At 40.5% G+C, this 18,268-nt stretch overlaps 1 protein-coding gene across 3 annotated transcripts in view; it reads right to left on the reverse strand.

Annotated features, from left to right (window-relative positions):
- The window catches only part of LOC138964476 (probable serine carboxypeptidase CPVL), an 80,658-nt gene extending 62,736 nt beyond the window's left edge, over nt 1-17,922 (reverse strand). The window contains exons 1-10 of one of the 3 annotated variants that reach the window (XM_070336445.1): nt 17,598-17,922; nt 15,556-15,665; nt 13,632-13,743; nt 13,351-13,409; nt 11,173-11,252; nt 7,210-7,276; nt 3,719-3,847; nt 3,236-3,367; nt 1,371-1,436; nt 68-241 (exon numbers count right to left, since the gene is read on the reverse strand). In XM_070336445.1, the coding sequence (XP_070192546.1) occupies nt 68-241; nt 1,371-1,436; nt 3,236-3,367; nt 3,719-3,847; nt 7,210-7,276; nt 11,173-11,252; nt 13,351-13,409; nt 13,632-13,743; nt 15,556-15,665; nt 17,598-17,709 (1,041 nt within the window). In that variant the 5' untranslated portion in view covers nt 17,710-17,922. The remainder of the gene's footprint in view (nt 1-67; nt 242-1,370; nt 1,437-3,235; nt 3,368-3,718; nt 3,848-7,209; nt 7,277-11,172; nt 11,253-13,350; nt 13,410-13,631; nt 13,744-15,555; nt 15,666-17,597) is intronic. The other 2 variants (XM_070336444.1, XM_070336446.1) reach the window with 2 other exon arrangements.
- Between the last annotated feature and the right edge of the window lie 346 nt (nt 17,923-18,268).

Genomic DNA, 18,268 nt, shown 5'->3' on the forward strand with positions numbered 1-18,268 from the left:
AGAGAGAGAGAGAGAGAGAGAGAGAGAGAGAGAGAGAGAGAGAGAGAGAGAGAAGCAGCTCACTTACTTTGTAGTTGTCAATCAAGAAGTTATGGTGTGAGACAGTGTCACTCAGAAAGTCGGCGGCAAGGTGGTACCGGACCGATCTTTCATCACCAACGCTCCTGGCCCCGAAGAGCATTTTGGTTGTCCACGATTGAAGGTAGTTCAAAAGCATTTTATATAAATCTTTGCTTGTTTTCTGCAAAATAAAAGACTGTTGTTTATTAGTCGTTGGAAGGTTTTTGTTCTTTCCCTTTTTTCCGGCCCGCTTGCCGTCGGCAGCCCCCCTTCCCCCCTCCCCCACTGTATTTTTTATGTTTTTAATTATTTCTATTAAAAAGAAAATGTCATTTCCTTTTTCTTTTACAAAGCCGGGGTTTCTCATTCTCACATGCCCCTAACAGCTTTGCCGTGAGGCCTTCAACTTACATTTCTCTCCCAGTCTTTGGAAGCAAGTAACTTTATTTGTGGATTCTGAATGAGTGCTTCTTTGGCTCCCCCCCCCCCCCCCCTGAGTGTCAACTCCTGCGTCATCTTGCCTAGAAAAAGATCTTCTCGCTAAGACTTAATGTAAAATCAAAAGAGCTGTTTGGGGCTGTGCTGAAAAAAATCACATACCTCAAAAAGAAAAAGTGGTGTTATAGATAGTTATACCTGCTGTCGTGAATTACGTTTTCTATTTGAGTGGGATAAAAAGACAGGTCATGCTTTTATAACAAGTATATTACCCAATATTGACGGACTGTGTGATGATATCTTCTGCTATGGTCTGTTGAGACAGTGATATCAAAATCGAGACCGGAGGTCGAGATTTTGATATCACTGTCTCAACAGACCAATAGCAGAAGATATCGTCACACAGTCAGTCAATGTTAGATATATTGCTAATTCTCTGGACATTTTGTATTTACTGTAAAGAAATTACAAAAGTATTTGTCTCAGTTTTGGCTGTTCCATATCCCTCCCTCTGATTATTATTTCTTTTTGTTCACTCTTTTCTTGTACTTTTCAGTATTTCAAAATGTCTTTTCTTTCAAAAAGTCTTTAGTCACTTGCCCAACTAAATTCTGGGATAATTATATTTTCATATATATTTGTTTGTTTTTAAATGTAGGTGTTTTTGTTTTTGAAGTGGGGAAGCAATAAAGAGGTCGTCGATATCAAAACTGATATCGACGGAAATGTCGTCGATATCACTTTTGCACTGAGCTCAGTTTTGCCCAATTGACCAATGGAAATCCACGTAACATATGAAATAGCAATATTTGATCATGTCAATTGCTCTACCAGGTCAAGTGAAATACAAATTATTTCGAAAGCATACATACGGTCGTTTTGAGTACGTTGTAGAAGTCGATATCACCCTCGAATAGATAAACAGCATCCACCGATTGCTGCACACATATAGGAACAAATCACATGCATTTAACATTGGGGGAGGGGGGGGGGGCAGTGCCAGGGGGGGTTGTGCTCTCCTGCCTAGTACAGTGAAACCTGCCTTGGCTGCCATCTCTTGATTACGCGAACGACAACCTGCCCACAAAGACCACCCCCAAGTATCCCCGACTAGATTTTTTGGGAGTACAATTTCCCTGTCCATATAGCGACCACCAGTCCTGTCTATAACGATCACTTTCGGTCGGTCATTTTGGGTGGTCGTTACTGTACTACTGTACTAGTACAAAGCCAATAGTAAGCAGGAAAGCTCATGCTTCACACTCATCCCCCACCCAATATAAAGTTGCGTACTACCGTCTCGTGGAAGTCATACCTTTTATGTAGGGTCCCTGTCGAATGAAATACGAAAAAAACCAGCATTCTTCCCATGTAAGCGGCGTATGGCTGCCTGAATGGCGGGGTAAAAACGGTCATACAGGTAAAAGTCCACTCGTGCTTTTGCATTGGCCCCGCTCCCCATTAGGGTTTTGATTGTCTGTGTCAGTCTGTATAGGGCATAACCCCGAACATGCGCACAAATCTCCACTTTTTGACATGAATGATCAATTATTGCGATATATATTTATTGTAGCATCTAGTTGCCTACATTTGGTAATACCCAATGCATTTGTGAACGTTGCAAACCAAAAAGTATAGTGGAACTCTGCCTTATGACACCTACAGTTGCGATCGATCTTAACAGACAACGAAAGAGTGGCCCCTCAGAGCTGGATCACTACCGCCTCAGCTTTTTACGTATGGAACGTCTCCCACACCGTGGCTTTAACCCTGAGTTGCTTTGCCTTTGTTTCTTTTTACATTTAGTCAAGTTATGACTAAATGTTTTAACATCGAGGGGGGAATCGAGACGAGGGTCGTGGTGTATGTCTGTCTGTCTGTCTGTCTGTCTGTCTGTCTGTCTGTGTGTGTGTGTGTGTGTGTGTGTGTGTGTGTGTGTGTGTGTGTGTGTAGAGCGATTCAGACTAAACTACTGGACTGATCTTTATGAAATTTGACATGAGAGTTCCTGGGTATGATATCCTCAGACGTTTTTTTCATTTCTTTTATAAATGTCTTTGAAGACGTCATATCCGGCTTTTCGTGAAAGTTGAGGCGGCACTGTCACGCTCTCATATTTCAACGAAATTGGTTGACATTTTGGTCAAGTAATCTCCGACAAAGCCCGGACTTCGGTATTGCATTTCAGCTTGGTGGCGTAAAAATTAATTAATGACTTTGGTCATTAAAAATCTGAAAATTGTAAAAAAAATTTTTTTTTATCAAACGATCCAAATTTACGTTCATCTTATTCTCCATCATTTTCTGATTCCAAAAACATATAAATATGTTATATTTGGATTAAAAACAAGCTCTGAAAATTAAAAATATAAAAATTACGATCAAAATTAAATTGTCGAAATCAATTTAACAACACTTTCATCTTATTCCTTGTCGGTTCCTGATTCCAAAAACATATAGATATGATATGTTTGGATTGAAAACACGCTCAGAAAGTTAAAACGAAGAGAGGTACAGAAAAGCGTGCTATCCTTCTCAGCGCAACTACTACCCCGCTCTTCTTGTCAATTTCACTGCCTATGCCATGAGCGGTGGACTGACGATGCTACGGTCTTGCTGCGTTGCATTGCGTTCAGTTTCATTCTGTGAGTTCGACAGCTACTTGACTAAATGTTGTATTTTCGCCTTACGCGACTTGTTGTTGTTGTTGTTGTTGTTGTTAGGCAAGTTTCCTTACCCAAATGGATGGTTGATTTTCACCAGACAAACTCATCTTTATAAACCTTTCCGATTCTTCACGGTACCTCCGGCGTTGTGAGTCTGTTATGGCGCCAGTGTTGAACATGAAATCGTAGAACGCTGGCATCATCTGGGGGCAAAATAACATGGCTGAAAGTGCTTATATCGACCACTGCAAAGTCACGATATTTTATTGTTATCTCCTATTGGCATTCTCGCCTTTGTTGGGTGCTGGGCTGAGACGCAAGAAGCCACAAAACCTGGGTGGAACCAGGCATGGCCGGGTTGCATTGATCGAAGTAAATATCTATTATGATTTCCATCAATCCCAATCATCATCATCGATAACCTTCTTCTTATTATTATCATTATGTGTTATTATCATCGTTACATTTTCAATTTGATTTTAATTTTTTTTCTTTATTTATTATCTTTTTTTTTAACTGTTAAAGAAACACGAAAAGGGTGGTCTGTTACGCACATGGATGGGGTCGCAGTAGCCGCCTCCAATGTACACACCCTTGAAGTTAATGGACACCTTCCTCTGAGGGTCGTTGTTGCGGTCGTGGATGTAACGCCCCAGCGGTGCTACATACTTGCATGCGTACGACTGAAACAAGAATGTTCTTTAATTAATATTTAACCGGAGAAACAATAATTTCTGCTGCTTTTTCGAGAAATACATAAAAACAATCCACGCATCCATGTTCACACATTAAGGCGCAAGCACATACGCACGTATCAACGCACACACACGCGCACACACGCGCGCACACACACACACAAACAAACACACACACACACACACACACACACACACACACACACACACACTCACACACACAAACACATACACAGTTTCTACACACATAAAGCAGGCCGTCTCTCCAACATTTACGCCCTTTGTTTTGTCTATGATAGCTCCTGTAGTACACATTTTTGTGGATAGCATTATAAAAAATGCTCGCGCTGGACCCGAGTACTCTTCAGACTGGCTCGCTCCCCCAGGATGAAAGTTTTTGTCTTGTGCACGTTTAAGACCAAGTGATTGCTCTGTGTGAATTACAGGCATTCCCTTTGCTATATAAATACATTGCATCATCGAGCCGAGGATGTGCGTGGTGACTGGCCTTTCTCTTTTATTTGATCACAGTGAAAAATATACTGCCGATCCTCTTCATAACTTAACAATATAAATGTTTGGAATGCCTGTGGTGTGAATGTACTTTCGTACTTTAGAAATTAAGATTGTTTTGAAAGTTAGTGATGTTTTATTTGGTATGCATTTTGCAATGGTGTAAAAGGCAACTATGTATAAATTGAACGACGTTATCTTAATCAGAAAGATGTGCGTTAGTATATATAAAAATAAAAAAAATCGTTTTTACCGTTGGAAAGTATTTTTAATAGGCAGTTACAGATAAGAAGCATTTTTGTGTGAGTGTTCGAAGAACAAAACGTTAAAAAACGTTAGCTTGTTGTACTCGATAAGTTGTATTTAATTCATTGTATGAGAAAAAAAAAGACTATCAATGAAATAAGATGCTGCAAAGATGCAGCCTTGCAAAAAAAAGAAGGCAGCTGAAAGGATTCTGTTACTCCCTTCGGTTGCTTTATTATTTTCAGGTCTTCAGAGATAGAAGGCGTGTGAGAAGGTGCATCGCGATGGTCTTTGTGTCTTCTTTTCTTTCTACTATTGTCATTTTCCCATCCCTTTTTTATAATCAGTCAATACTTGAATGAATGATTTAACAACGGCAGGGGGTGAGGTTTGTCTCCCGATGTATGTGTGTCTGTCTGTGTGTCTTTCCGTGAAAAACATTTATCAAAACTACCGAACGGATTGTTATGGTTGGTACAGAAATGTTTGAGAGTATTTGCTTGAAACATTTGTGCCCATTCGTGATACACACGTAAATAAAACAACATTATTATAATACGCAAAAAAAAAAAAAAAAATGTTTGGAATGTATGTGGTGTTAATGTTGGTTTCTGAAATTAAACTTGAGCGATTGTTCTGTGTGTGCTGATCTCTACAATCGTAAACGAGTGGCTGGTCTCGGGATCCAACATCTGAGAAAAGTTCCTCATAATATGTTTAATACGGAGTGTTTATTCTGTGCAGGTGTTGCTCTTTATAATTATAGTCATAATTGAGTGGTTGGCCTCTGAAGCCAAGGTTATTATTATTATTATTATTATTATTATTATTATTATTATTATTAATATTATTATTCACGTTTATACTGTTTAGCTGACTACGAAGAGCCGTCTCAAGACTTCCCCATGCACTAAAAAACACAAAAATCATCATTGGAGGTATGTCACCAGCCCCGCAGATACTGTTTTATTCCCCCCTCTGCTTCTTTCTCTCTGTAAACTTGTAGGGCTAGTTATTTTTCGGTAACTTACCCAACAACCAAAATCACTTACCCAACAACGGGCCTGAATCCTCGATAGCTCATGGGTAGAGACTGTACACATTGTGGATCTACTTTTTGCGACTCAAAAGTTCAGAACACTCTAATGTACAAAATATACATTTCTGGAGCAAACAATACAACCATACCGCATTTAAACCAGCAACTACAGGCTTGAACACATGAATCTCAATATAAAATCCATGTTTTCTGAATTCAGATCTGCCATGCACAATCGTTTATCGTTAGCAAGATTCCAAGGAAAAGTAACTCTCATATTTTGTCTAGCGACACGAGTAGTTCCCCTTCCAGATTTCGGCTGCATCGACAAGACTGCAATCCGACGGTCAGTTTTCAACAATATTTCATTTTATAAACAGATCACACGCAATCAATTGCAAACATTTAATCAACTTAAAGAATATGCAGCGGTTTCATACACTATTTTGCCCCAGAAAACTGAACTTCATACAGTTTTTAACGTTGGAACACGGGTGTAAAACTTCGTCTGCTAGTCACATTCGAGGAAAGAACATTTCCTGAGCGATACCAAAACATGAACAGAACACACACTATCTGCCTTTACCGCCACAGCAGAATGACAACATAACTGTGTACTTGATTTTAGTTCAAAACATGGAAACTGACAAGAAGTGTTAACAGAATTGAATGATTTGCACGGAACTATACAACCGCGCATTAATCGATCGCCTGCGCAGGTAGACTGGTTGGGTGAATATGATTCGATCAAACTTTCGCACAAAAACTCCTCTTTTCTTTGAATAACTGAAGAAAGGAGGAATAAAGAGGTTACATACCTCGTCTCAGTGATTATCAAAAATAATGGTCTCAGTTCGCGGTCATGAAAAAGCTCGCTGAAGCTCGCATTTTTCATGATCCGCTAACTTCGACCATTATTTTTGATAATCACTGAGACTCGGCATGTAACCTCTACCTCTCTTTACGTTCCAAGAGGTAAGAAGCCGGCTGGCTTCCCTTTCACCCCTGTGCGCCACAGGCGTTTGACTTTAGATCGTAATGGCTTGAAACATCGAGCCCTTGTGATCTAAACTCAAATGCCTACAGTGCTAACTTCGCTCGTTCATAAAATTAGGTCGCGCAGAACGCAAACTGGGACACGCAGCGTATGTGTGCTCAGGCCGGCCCGCGCAAAGCCTGGTGTCTCAAACCACCCGCTGGCTGGCTGTTCTATCAGGCTGCCTGGCTGACTGTTGCTCCGTGTGAATTCCTCCCACCGCCAAGTCGTTTTTGTGGTTTATTTCGCATTTAGGTCCCAGGTAACATTATGAAGTTTTAATACGATCAATCGGACCTATTATCAAGTTAGTGTATCAACTTTTGAACGAACTGCGCCCAGTAGTTTCCCAGCAATAAGTTGTTAAGTCGAGACAGACACACACATACACAGACAGACACACAATTAAAGTCTGTTGAGCCCAAGTACTAGCGTACTCGGGGAAAAGGTGAGTCTTATATTGAAGCGACTCACCTACCAGCTGTAAACGTACTTATTCTCGTCAGCGCAGCTTACCTGTCCCCCAGCGTAAAACTCGTTTTTTGCATACTGTGGGAACAACTGGAAAAACTGCACCAAGGCGCTGCAACATTTCCACAGCATCACGGTGAATCACTGAAACAACTTCAAAATATTCCATGTACATTTTACAAAACCAAACCCCAATGACGTTAAGAGGAGGGGATGTCCTTGTTTTCACTACCTATTTTATTCATGTTTTTATTACTTAGTTAGTGGAAGAATTTTTTGTAATGTGTGTTTGGATGCTTTTAATTAAGTGTTGTTGACTATGAATGTAGATGTAAATGCTTGAATAACTGTGTTTTAATTTTAAATGTGTCAAGCGCAAAGAGCATAAATGTAAAGTTATGATGTTGCGCCATATAAATGCTCATTTATTATTATTATTATTATTATTTAAGTTATTGAGACATCCCAGTGCACTAAGGGATTTATAGAGCAAATCGAGAAAATTCATTATTGAACGAAGCGCATAGCGCTGAGTTCAATAATTATTTTCGAGATTTGCTCTATAAATCCCTTAGTGCACTGGGATTGTTTCAATAACGATATTGTCAGTACCGCCAGAGAAAAAAGAAGATTCAAAACGCACATTTTGCAACGCGCATTTGGATAGGCGTAACTGTGTGGTCAGGTTTGTGTCACTGGATCTACTTTTGTGTGGGCTGTCTCAAGTGTGTCGTGCTTTCGTCACACGCAAACTCTTGTTTTAATTTCTGTTGGTAAATTCCAGTGTAGCGTTAAGCTAAAAAGTGATGATCTTTCATAGAGACCTCATTTAAACTCGGAGAAAGGACTGTGCTCTTGGTTTCGAAACCTTCAGCGAGCTTCGACAGATTGACTGTGCAGAGTTTTGCCCCTTGCCACGGTCGACGGAAAGCACATTTCCAAAATAAATGTGGCATGTTTCTCGTGTGGTATCTTCACTCATCGGGGAGTCTGGTACTACATATGAACGGTAAGAATGCTCTGAACCCTACACGTATTATATCCCCATCGTTTTTTCGTTCACATTTGCCCAACATGTTAATTTGCTGAGCGGGGTTTATGTCGTCTGCTAGGGCAATCAAACCACTGCATGCAGTCTGCACTGACTGAGTCTGCACGCACGAGGCACGCTGGTAATAAGTCTTATAATGGTAAGAACGTTCTGAACCCTACACGTTTTCGATTACGATTGTTCTTGCCTTGAAATAATAATTCGGAAACCATTCATTTACTGAACTGATGCAGTCGTATTTCAGTGTAATCAGTGCGGCTACGTATGACAGAGTCGATCGAGTCAGTCTTCCAAACTGGTCTAGCTGGTACGTTATCGGAATAACACTTGTGTTTTCTGCTAGCGGGTGGGAATTTTATATTAACTCATCATTTGGTAATGTGGATGATAAGCTACATGCCACTAACACGATGAGAAGAATCTCAGTATGCAAGTCGGCGAGAATTAGATGAAACACAGCGGCTTCTATTTTTAGATCAGTGGCAGCCGCACTGTGGCACAGGCACATGCAATCTGTCAGAAAAAACCCACTTCTGCTTTAATTGAGAAGCAGGGAATTTATGGTCATTTGGTATTGTGGAGAATATAAGCTACATGTCAGTAATTAATTCTGAGGATGAGAGCACAGTCTTGCTTTAGGCAAAGGGCGTAAGAATACGCTCTGTGGAAAAGTTAGCGCACTCCAAGAGTGCGCTAACAGTTTTAGCGCATCGCCATTAGCCAATCAACTGGTTCACATCAGTCATGTGACACCAGTACTTACTGACAATTATTATTATTATTATTATTATTATTATTATTATTATTATTATTATTATTATTATTATTATTATTATTATTACTATTTAAGTTATTGAGACATCCCAGTGCACTAAGGAATTTATAGAGCAAATCGAGAAAATTCATTATTGAACGAAGCGCATAGCGCTGAGTTCAATAATTATTTTCGAGATTTGCTCTATAAATCCCTTAGTGCACTGGGATTGTTTCAATAACGATATTGTCAGTACCGCCAGAGAAAAAAGATGATTCAAAACGCACATTTTGCTACGCACATTTGAATAGGCAAAACTGTGTGGTCAGGTCGTGGAAGACTGAAGTTTTGTGTGGGCTCTCTCAAGTGTGTCGTGCTTTCGTCACACGCAAACTCTTGTTTTAATTTCTGTTGGTAACTTCCAGTGTAGCGTTAAGCTAAAAAGTGATAATCTTTAATAGAGCTCTCATTTGAACTCGGAGAAAGGGCTGTGCATTTAGACAAGTCATTTGCGATTCAAAACCTCCAGTCAAGCTTCGACGGATTGACTGTGCAGAGTGGTGCCCCTTGAATTGACTCAATGATCGACTGCTCGACGGTTAGCACATTTTCAAAATAAATGTGGTATGGTTCTTGTGTTGTATCTTCACTCATCGAGGAGTCTGGTACTAAATATGAACGGTAAGAATGCTCTGAACTCTACACGTATTATATCCCCATCGGTTTTTCGTTCACATTTGCCCAACATGTTTATTTGCGCTGTTGGGGTCTATGTCGACCAAAAGAATGGGATTCACTGCAGGTGGAGTTCCTGTAGGTGGATTCCCTGTATACCTAAGACTTTAAAATTGGCAATCTTGTATACAGGGAATACCACAGGGTGTAGTTCCTGTAGCGTTTCGCTAATATCAATGAAAGTCACGTGATGCTTAGCGACATCGTTAGAATTTAATGTTTTTCGATCTTTTTTTATATACATCTTAGAAATGTGAGTATGGTTTGCAAGTTTTATTGAAAAACTGCACCCTGCGGGATTCCCTGTATACTAGATTGCCAATTTTAAAGTCTTATGTATACAGGGAATCCACCTACAGGAACTCGACCTACAGGGAATTCCACTCTTTTGGTCGACATAGACCCCATCAGCTTTATTTGCTGAGCGGGGTTTATGTCGTCTGCTAGGCCAGAGCAATCGAACAACGGCAGTCTCATTTCAAAAACAAAAATTGCTCGTCACGTTGCATTGAATCTGCACGCATGAGGCAGGCTGGTCTATAATAAGTCTTAAATATGGTAAGAACGTTCTGAACCCTACACATTTTCGATTTCTTGCCTTGTTCTAGAATATATGCAAGTCGAAAATTATTTGAGACGCAGCGGCTTCTATTTTTAGATCAGTGGCACTGTGGCACAGGCACATGCAATCTGTCAGAAAAAAACCCCACTTCTGCTTTAATTGAGAAGCAGAAAATGTATGGCCATTTGGTATTGTGGAGAATATACGCTACATGTCATTTATTAATTCTGAGGATGAGGGTACAGTCTCGCTTAGGCAAAGCCAAAGGGCGGAAGAATACGCTCTGTGGAAAAGTTAGCGCACTCTTGGAGTGCGCTAACAGTTTTAGCGCATCGCCATTAGCCAATCAACTGGTTCACATCAGTCATGTGACACCAGTACTTACTGACAATTATTATTATTATATCTACCACCCCAACGCTGAACGGTCGTACTTTAATTATCTTCTTTTGCGTTTGTAGGCTGTAGCTCCCAAGTGCACTTAGTTGTTTTTGTTGTTGTTGTTGTTGTTGTTGTTTTTTTGCACAAGAGGGAGTTAATTTGAATGTTTGTCAACCATTTCATTAAGACATTTTTACGTAATCAAAAGTACCTGTGCATAATTCATTAGCAAACGAACACATTCAGAATTAAAAATAAAAGAAATTGAAAACAATACCTGCTGGCTACTTAAGATAACATGTTGATAACTGTTACCTTATATAACATTTATTAGCTCACAAAAAGTAAGCAAGATCAAAAAGGTTAAACCAATAATTATAATAATGAGGATACTTACAAGGCGATAATCTTAAAATAGTTCTAAGCGCATCACACGAAAACATACACAAATACATAATTCTGTACACAATGCCAAATCAAATAGTAATACACATCGAAATGAACTTCTACAGTTTTAAAATGTACCTGTACAGATTTTTGGAGGTGTCATCCATATTTCTGGAATATCCGTTGGGATTATTTGTGGAACTGTATCCAACGCCAACCTGAAACCATGTTTATGTATTGTTGAAGTAATATGGACAATACGTGCGGCGGCTGCAGGGAAAAACAAGTCGCGTAAGGTGAAAATACAACATTTAGTCAAGCTGTCAAACTCACAGAATGAAACTCAACGCACTGCAATCTTTAAGCAAGACCGTATACTCGTAGCATCGTGAGACCACCGCTTGTGGCAAAGGCAGTGAAATTAACAAGAAGAGCGGGGTAATAGTTGCGCTGAGAAGGATAGCACGCTTTTCTGTACCTCTCTTCGTTTTAACTTTCTGAGCGTGTTTTTAATCCAAACATATCATATCTATATGTTTTTGGAATCAGGAACCGACAAGGAATAAGATGAAAGTGTTTTTAAATTGATTTCCAAAATTTAATTTTGATCATAATTTTTATATTTTTAATTTTCAGAGCTTGTTTTTAATCCAAATATAACGTATTTATATGTTTTTGGAATCAGAAAATGATGAAGAATAAGATGAACGTAAATTTGGATCGTTTTATAAAAATGTTTTTTTTTACAATTTTCAGATTTTTAATGACCAAAGTCATTAAGTAATTTTTTTAGCCACCAAGCTAAAATGCAATACTGAAGTCCGGCCTTTGTCGAAGATTGCTTGGCCAAAATTTCAAACATTTTGATTGAAAAATGAGGGCGTGACAGTGCCGCCTCAACTTTTACAAAAAGCCGGATATGAAGTCATCAAAGGTATTTATCAAAAAAAGGAAAACAAAAAAGTCCGGGGATATCATACCCAGGAACCCTCATGTAAAATTTCATAAAGATCGGTCCAGTAGTTTGGTCTGAATCGCTCTACACGCACGCACACACGCACGCACGCATACACATACACACACACACACACACACACACACACACACACACACACACACACACACACACACACACACACACATACACCACGACCCTCGTTTTGATTCCCCCTCTATGTTAAAACATTTAGTCAAAACTTGACTAAATGTAAAAAACAAAACGTTTGTTCAAAAACGAGACAAAGTCGACGTTATCTCCTCGTTCCCGACTGCCGAGATAACATCCCAGTTGGTGGTAACAGTTCGCCCCCCTAGGGACCGTGCTTTTTTTTGGGTGGGAGGGGGGGGGCGGCCGGGAGCCATGGCGTTTTTTCACCGGAAGTCTGAGACAAGGAAAATTATGTCATTTCTGCTTCGGTTCTGCAGCGAGTATTCGGTCGTTTTCCCGACAATCTGTATAATCTCTCAATTTCAAGTTGCCAAGCGCGAAGATGTCGCACTGCAGTTGTCATAGCAACAGTTATGAAATAAGAACTGCAGCTGGAATCCCGAAAAGGTTTATTAAAGTCGTGCGAAATTTAGAAGAGGAAGAAGGTTACAGTAGAATTGGTAATGTATGTAGCCTGTATCTCAAAGAAAATATTTATATTCATGCTCCTCCCAAACTTAAGCGAAACTACAATAGTACCTGCGATGAAAGCGCAACATTCGGTTCGGCACTGAAAACATGTCCCTATATTGGAGGTGGCTTACGTGACAGTTTGTTTACAATTATTTGTTTAAATTTTAAAATCATCAAAAAAACAGTTTAATGAAAGAATAAATAAACTACTTCTCTTAGCACGTTTTCGTTTCCTATTGTTTTGAAGTGTTTTAGCGAAAGGGTAATGAAAATCATCCAATCTTCTTCTTCGTTCAAAGGCTTAGACTCCCACGTTCACTCATGTTTTTAGCACGCGTGGATTATTACGTGTATGGCCGTTTTTACCCCGTCATTTAGGCAGCATACGCCAATTTCAGGGGAGGCATGCTTGACATTTTCGTGTTTCTATAACCCATCGAACTCTGACATGGGTTACAGGATCTTTTCCGTGCGCACCGGGTCTTGTCTCTTGTGCTTGCGTGTACACACAAAGGGGGATTAAGTCACAAGCAGGTCTGCACATAAGTTGACCTGGGAAATCGGAAAAATCTCCACTCTTAACCCACCAGGCGGCAGCGACCGGGATTCGAACTCACGACCTCCCGATTAGAAGGCCGACGTCTTACCACCACGCCACTGCGCCCGTCAGTCATCCAATAATACAAGGCACGTACCGGGTTGTCGATGTACAGCATATGGAACGACTCGGTCCATGACACGCTTCGGCGCTCCACTGAAAGTTAAAAAAACGTCTTAGCTTTTATCAATAGACATAGAATAGAATCGTTCCACTAAATACAACATTTCTTGAATACTTCCCAAGCATAATCATTAGCTAACGAAATTGAAGATGAAGCCTTTTGTCCCTTCGAACCCTATCTATGAGAACCATATGAATAACCACAACCCGACTTGTATGAGCCCGGTAAATACTCAAAATGAGGAAATAACGTACGCATCCCTTGCTCATTGAGCGCCAGAGGTCCGTTCTCCAACAGCGCTCCAAACGTCGAAGGACTGCCCGGTCCCCCGTTCAGCCACAGCAGCAGTGGGGCATCGGGTTTGTTCTGAAACAATAGTAAGATCAAATAAAACAAGACAAGATGAGACAAGTCAAGACAAGACCAGACAAGACGAGACGAGACGAGAAGGATGGCCAGGTCGTCCGTTCAGCCACAGAAACACTGCGCCATCAGGTGTGTTCTGAAACAATAGTAAGATAAGACCAGACCAGACCAGACCAGACCCGACCAGACCAGACCAGACCCGACCAGACCTGACCAGACAAGACCAGACCAGACCAGGCCAGACCCGACCAGACCAGACCAGACCAGACCTGACCAGACCAGACCAGACCAGAAAAGACATGACAAGACGAGAGAGACGAGAAGGACGCCCGGTCCTCCGTTCAGTCACAATACTGGGGCATCAGGTTTGTTCTACAAGTTGACCAAGTTCAACGGCACTTTCAGTGTTTTTGCACCACTATTGAATAGAAAGTCAAATGATGCATTGTAGTTCTAGAAACTTATTCATCTTGGTCCACGGTCAAAGATCTATTTGATCTTTGGTATTTATTGAACGTTGAATGATAAACAAAACGGCATTTTACGTGTTTTCGCACCAGCACTATGGAATCGAAAGTCAAATGATGTTAACAAATGTATCCATGTAGGTTCACTGTCAAAGATGATCTGTGTGATATTTGATATTTATTGAACGTTTCATGATAGACAAAAGGAACTAATCACCAGTCCTACAGGATAAAGTTGCTTGGTGGCCAAATGGCACAGACTTTGCAACATGACCATGTGACACTGACTTAATAGGAGTACATCCATTGAATTGGACTAGCTGGACTAGGTATCTAAGGCATGGAGCAAAAGAGAATAACACATCCCACAGCAACAACCAGGGCCGGACTAGGCAAAGAGGGGGGGGGGGAGGTTGCCAGTGGTGGTCCAAGTCCCCCTGTGGGGGTCAGGGGGCTTCGCCCCCTGAAGCTGGAGGGTAGGTCATATTCTGAGATAGGAAAATGGTCGTTCCTTGCATGAAACGGCATAAAATAAACAATAATACATTTTTTTTAAATAAGTGAGGTACATGTTTAGGCTAGGGGGGGTTGCGCAACCCCCATAACCCCCCCGGTAGTCCGGCCCTGACAACGAATACCACAGCCAGTGTCTCGTTTCTCAGCAAAATTTGGCCTTCATGCCGCAATGAGTCAGATAAACTATTGAAGACAGGAAGCAACACAGACTTTATACAACTACCTCAGCCTAAAATAACCAGAACAACATGTGGCTGTCACACTGCAATGAGATAGCTGCTGGAGCAACTGTTGAACGAGATAACCGGATTCACTAATGCACAAAGCATCAAAGACAAAATACACCCACCTCAGCGGGGAAGAACCGAATCCAGGAAAGGACGCTGGAACTAAACCCATACGAAGCAAGCTTTAGGAGTAATCTCTCATGCGGCACAGTATCGAAAGCCTTCTTAAAGTCACAGTAAATAATATCTATGGCTTCACCTTCATCAAAAAATTTTGTGAGGTCTTCCATGACCTCTATGAGTTGAGTGACACAGGAACGTCTTTTTCTAAAACCATGCTGACAGTCAGCATAAATTATTGTCTGTGAGATAAGACACTATATAGAATCCCGAACAAGAGACTCCAATACCTTCATGCCGCAATGAGTCAGATAAACTATTGAAGACAGGAAGCAACACAGACTTTATACAACTACCTCAGCCTAAAATAACCAGAACAACATGTGGCTGTCACACTGCAATGAGATAGCTGCTGGAGCAACTGTTGAACGAGATAACCGGATTCACTAATGCACAAAGCATCAAAGACAAAATACACCCACCTCAGCGGGGAAGAACCAGAAGAACATGTTGCTCTCATATTGCTCATCCACAGTGAGATAACCCTTGTAACTCTGCACTCCGAGTATTTCAAGTAGACTGTGTTGTTGGGCTGAAATGGAAAGACTGGGTATAAAGGTTTTCATTCTTCTTAAAGATAGTATACCGAAGGCGCCATTTTGGAAAGTTTTCTGACGATTTGGACCTTAAAAAGGTCTAGGGACATTTGCTGGACTGTAATTTAGAAACACCTGCAATGATGTGCTCAAAACTGCTCCGAAACTATGCTAAATACTATGAAGTTTAATCAGCGAGTGTTTTGCATCGCCCATCTCTCCTGTCAGGAGTCAGGGCTTCCGGTCGTCATAAATATTTATTTAGTTTTCATAGATACTCATTCGTCAAAGCAGATTAAGACCGTTGGACTGAGGAAGGCAAACCTACAGTCTAGCTAACGCATGCAAATTCCGTGCCATACAGGGCTAGCTAAACCGGTTCGTATAACATAAACAAACGCATTGTACGCTGGAAATATTACGGTCTGCTATGACTACCAAACACAGCATTCCGATTTGAAAAATAGAACACTCAAACACTAATTTCAAGACCTTCCTCGTGTGTGCTGTCATCTATTCAACTCCCAAAACGAACTCTTTAGCTCTCGGCTCAATTTCAAATCCGTATCTCTAGGAATAGCACATGGGATGCTCAGGGTCAAAAGGTTAGACGAAAACTAGGAGTCGTCACAATCAGAATAACAGTCTGGGATTCCTACTCAAAACATAGCCGTCTTCAAACGTTTATTTTACGGTATTCCTGGTGTGTGGTCACATAATTACAACCCAAATCTGAACTGTATAGCTCTTGGGGCGATTTGAGACAGTATTCTTGTTAGATATAATCCCGTTAACACACACACACACACACACACACACACACACACACACACACACACTCACACTAACACACACACACTCACACACACAAACAAACAAACAAACACACACATGCACACACACTCTTTTTTATATTTAGTCAAGTTTTGACTAAATATTTTAACATCGAGGGGGAATCGAAACGAGGGTCGTGGTGTATGTGCGTGTGTCTGTGTGTCTGTGTGTCTGTGTGTCTGTGTGTCTGTGTGTCTGTGTGTGTGTGTGTGTAGAGCGATTCAGACTAAACTACTGGACCGATCTTTATGAAATTTGACATGAGAGTTCCTGGGTATGAAATCCCCGAACGTTTTTTTCATTTTTTTGATAAATGTCTTTGATGACGTCATATCCGGCTTTTCGTGAAAGTTGAGGCGGCACTGTCACGCCCTCATTTTTCAACCAAATTGGTTGAAATTTTGGTCAAGTAATCTTCGACGAAGCCCGGATTTCGGTATTGCATTTCAGCTTGGTGGCTTAAAAATTAATTAATGACTTTGGTCATTAAAAATCGGAAAATTGTAAAAAAAAATAAAAATTTATAAAACGATCCAAAGTTACGTTTATCTTATTCTCCATCATTTGCTGATTCCAAAAACATATAAATATGTTATATTCGGATTAAAAACAAGCTCTGAAAATTAAATATATAAAATTTATTATCAAAATTAAATTGTCCAAATCAATTTAAAAACACTTTCATCTTATTCCTTGTTGGTTCCTGATTCCACAAACATATAGATATGATATGTTTGGATTAAAAACACGCTCAGAAAGTTAAAACAAAGAGAGGTACAGAAAAGCGTGCTATCCTTCTTAGCGCAACTACTACCCCGCTCTTCTTGTCAATTTCACTGCCTTTGCCATGAGCGGTGGACTGACGATGCTACGAGTATACGGTCTTTCTGAAAAATGGCATTGCGTTCAGTTTCATTCTGTGAGTTCGACAGCTACTTGACTAAATATTGTATTTTCGCCTTACGCGACTTGTTTTCTCTGTCTCTGTCTCCGTCTCTCTGTCTCTGTCTCTGTCTCTGTCTCTCTGTCTCTGTCTCTCTTTCTCTCTCTCTCTCACACACACACTCGTGCAATCGCAAGAAGAATGACGGTACCTGTTTGGATGTGTCCATTTCGAATCAACGGCGTCAGCGAGAGGCCACAGGGTGACAGTCGAAGCAAACACGCCAACGAAGTTAAATGTGTCGCAAGGACGGAAAACGCCATCTTAGTCCCCGATCAAAGATCTATTCAATATTCGGTATTTAGGATACTATCCTGAATCAATCCTGAATTTAACTGAAACGGGTTCGTTTCCCGTGTGTTTGAAATCTGAAAATGTTCCCAGTAGCAGCTGTTTCTGCTTTTATCAACCTTCTCGTGCAATGAATACGTTAAACAAAAAGGCAAACAAGATTATCACAGAAATGCAGAAGAGTTGGCGTAATGTTCTGCTCTTGATACTGTTCTGGGTTAACAAGTGTCATTAAACCGCAAAAGAGTCTTATCATTATGACCCGGACTTAGCTACGCGGTTTTCATGTGCAATTATATACGATTACTGAAATGACACTCGATCAAAGCAATTAACAAAATGTCATGCAGTTTAACAATTGAAATAAGAGAGTTTAAGCGGGGGTCGCACTGATTAAGCGATACAGCGTGGACGTGCTACGCCGCTTTTCGCACTCAGCTCTCTGTAACGCAATATTCCATAAGGCACAAAAAAAAAGTTTGTTTACGGTAACATAGGCAAAAAAAATAGGGTCGGTAGGTCGGTATTGTT

The sequence above is a fragment of the Littorina saxatilis genome, linkage group LG4 (genome assembly GCF_037325665.1).
Source record: "Littorina saxatilis isolate snail1 linkage group LG4, US_GU_Lsax_2.0, whole genome shotgun sequence".
Lineage (NCBI taxonomy): Eukaryota > Metazoa > Mollusca > Gastropoda > Littorinimorpha > Littorinidae > Littorina > Littorina saxatilis.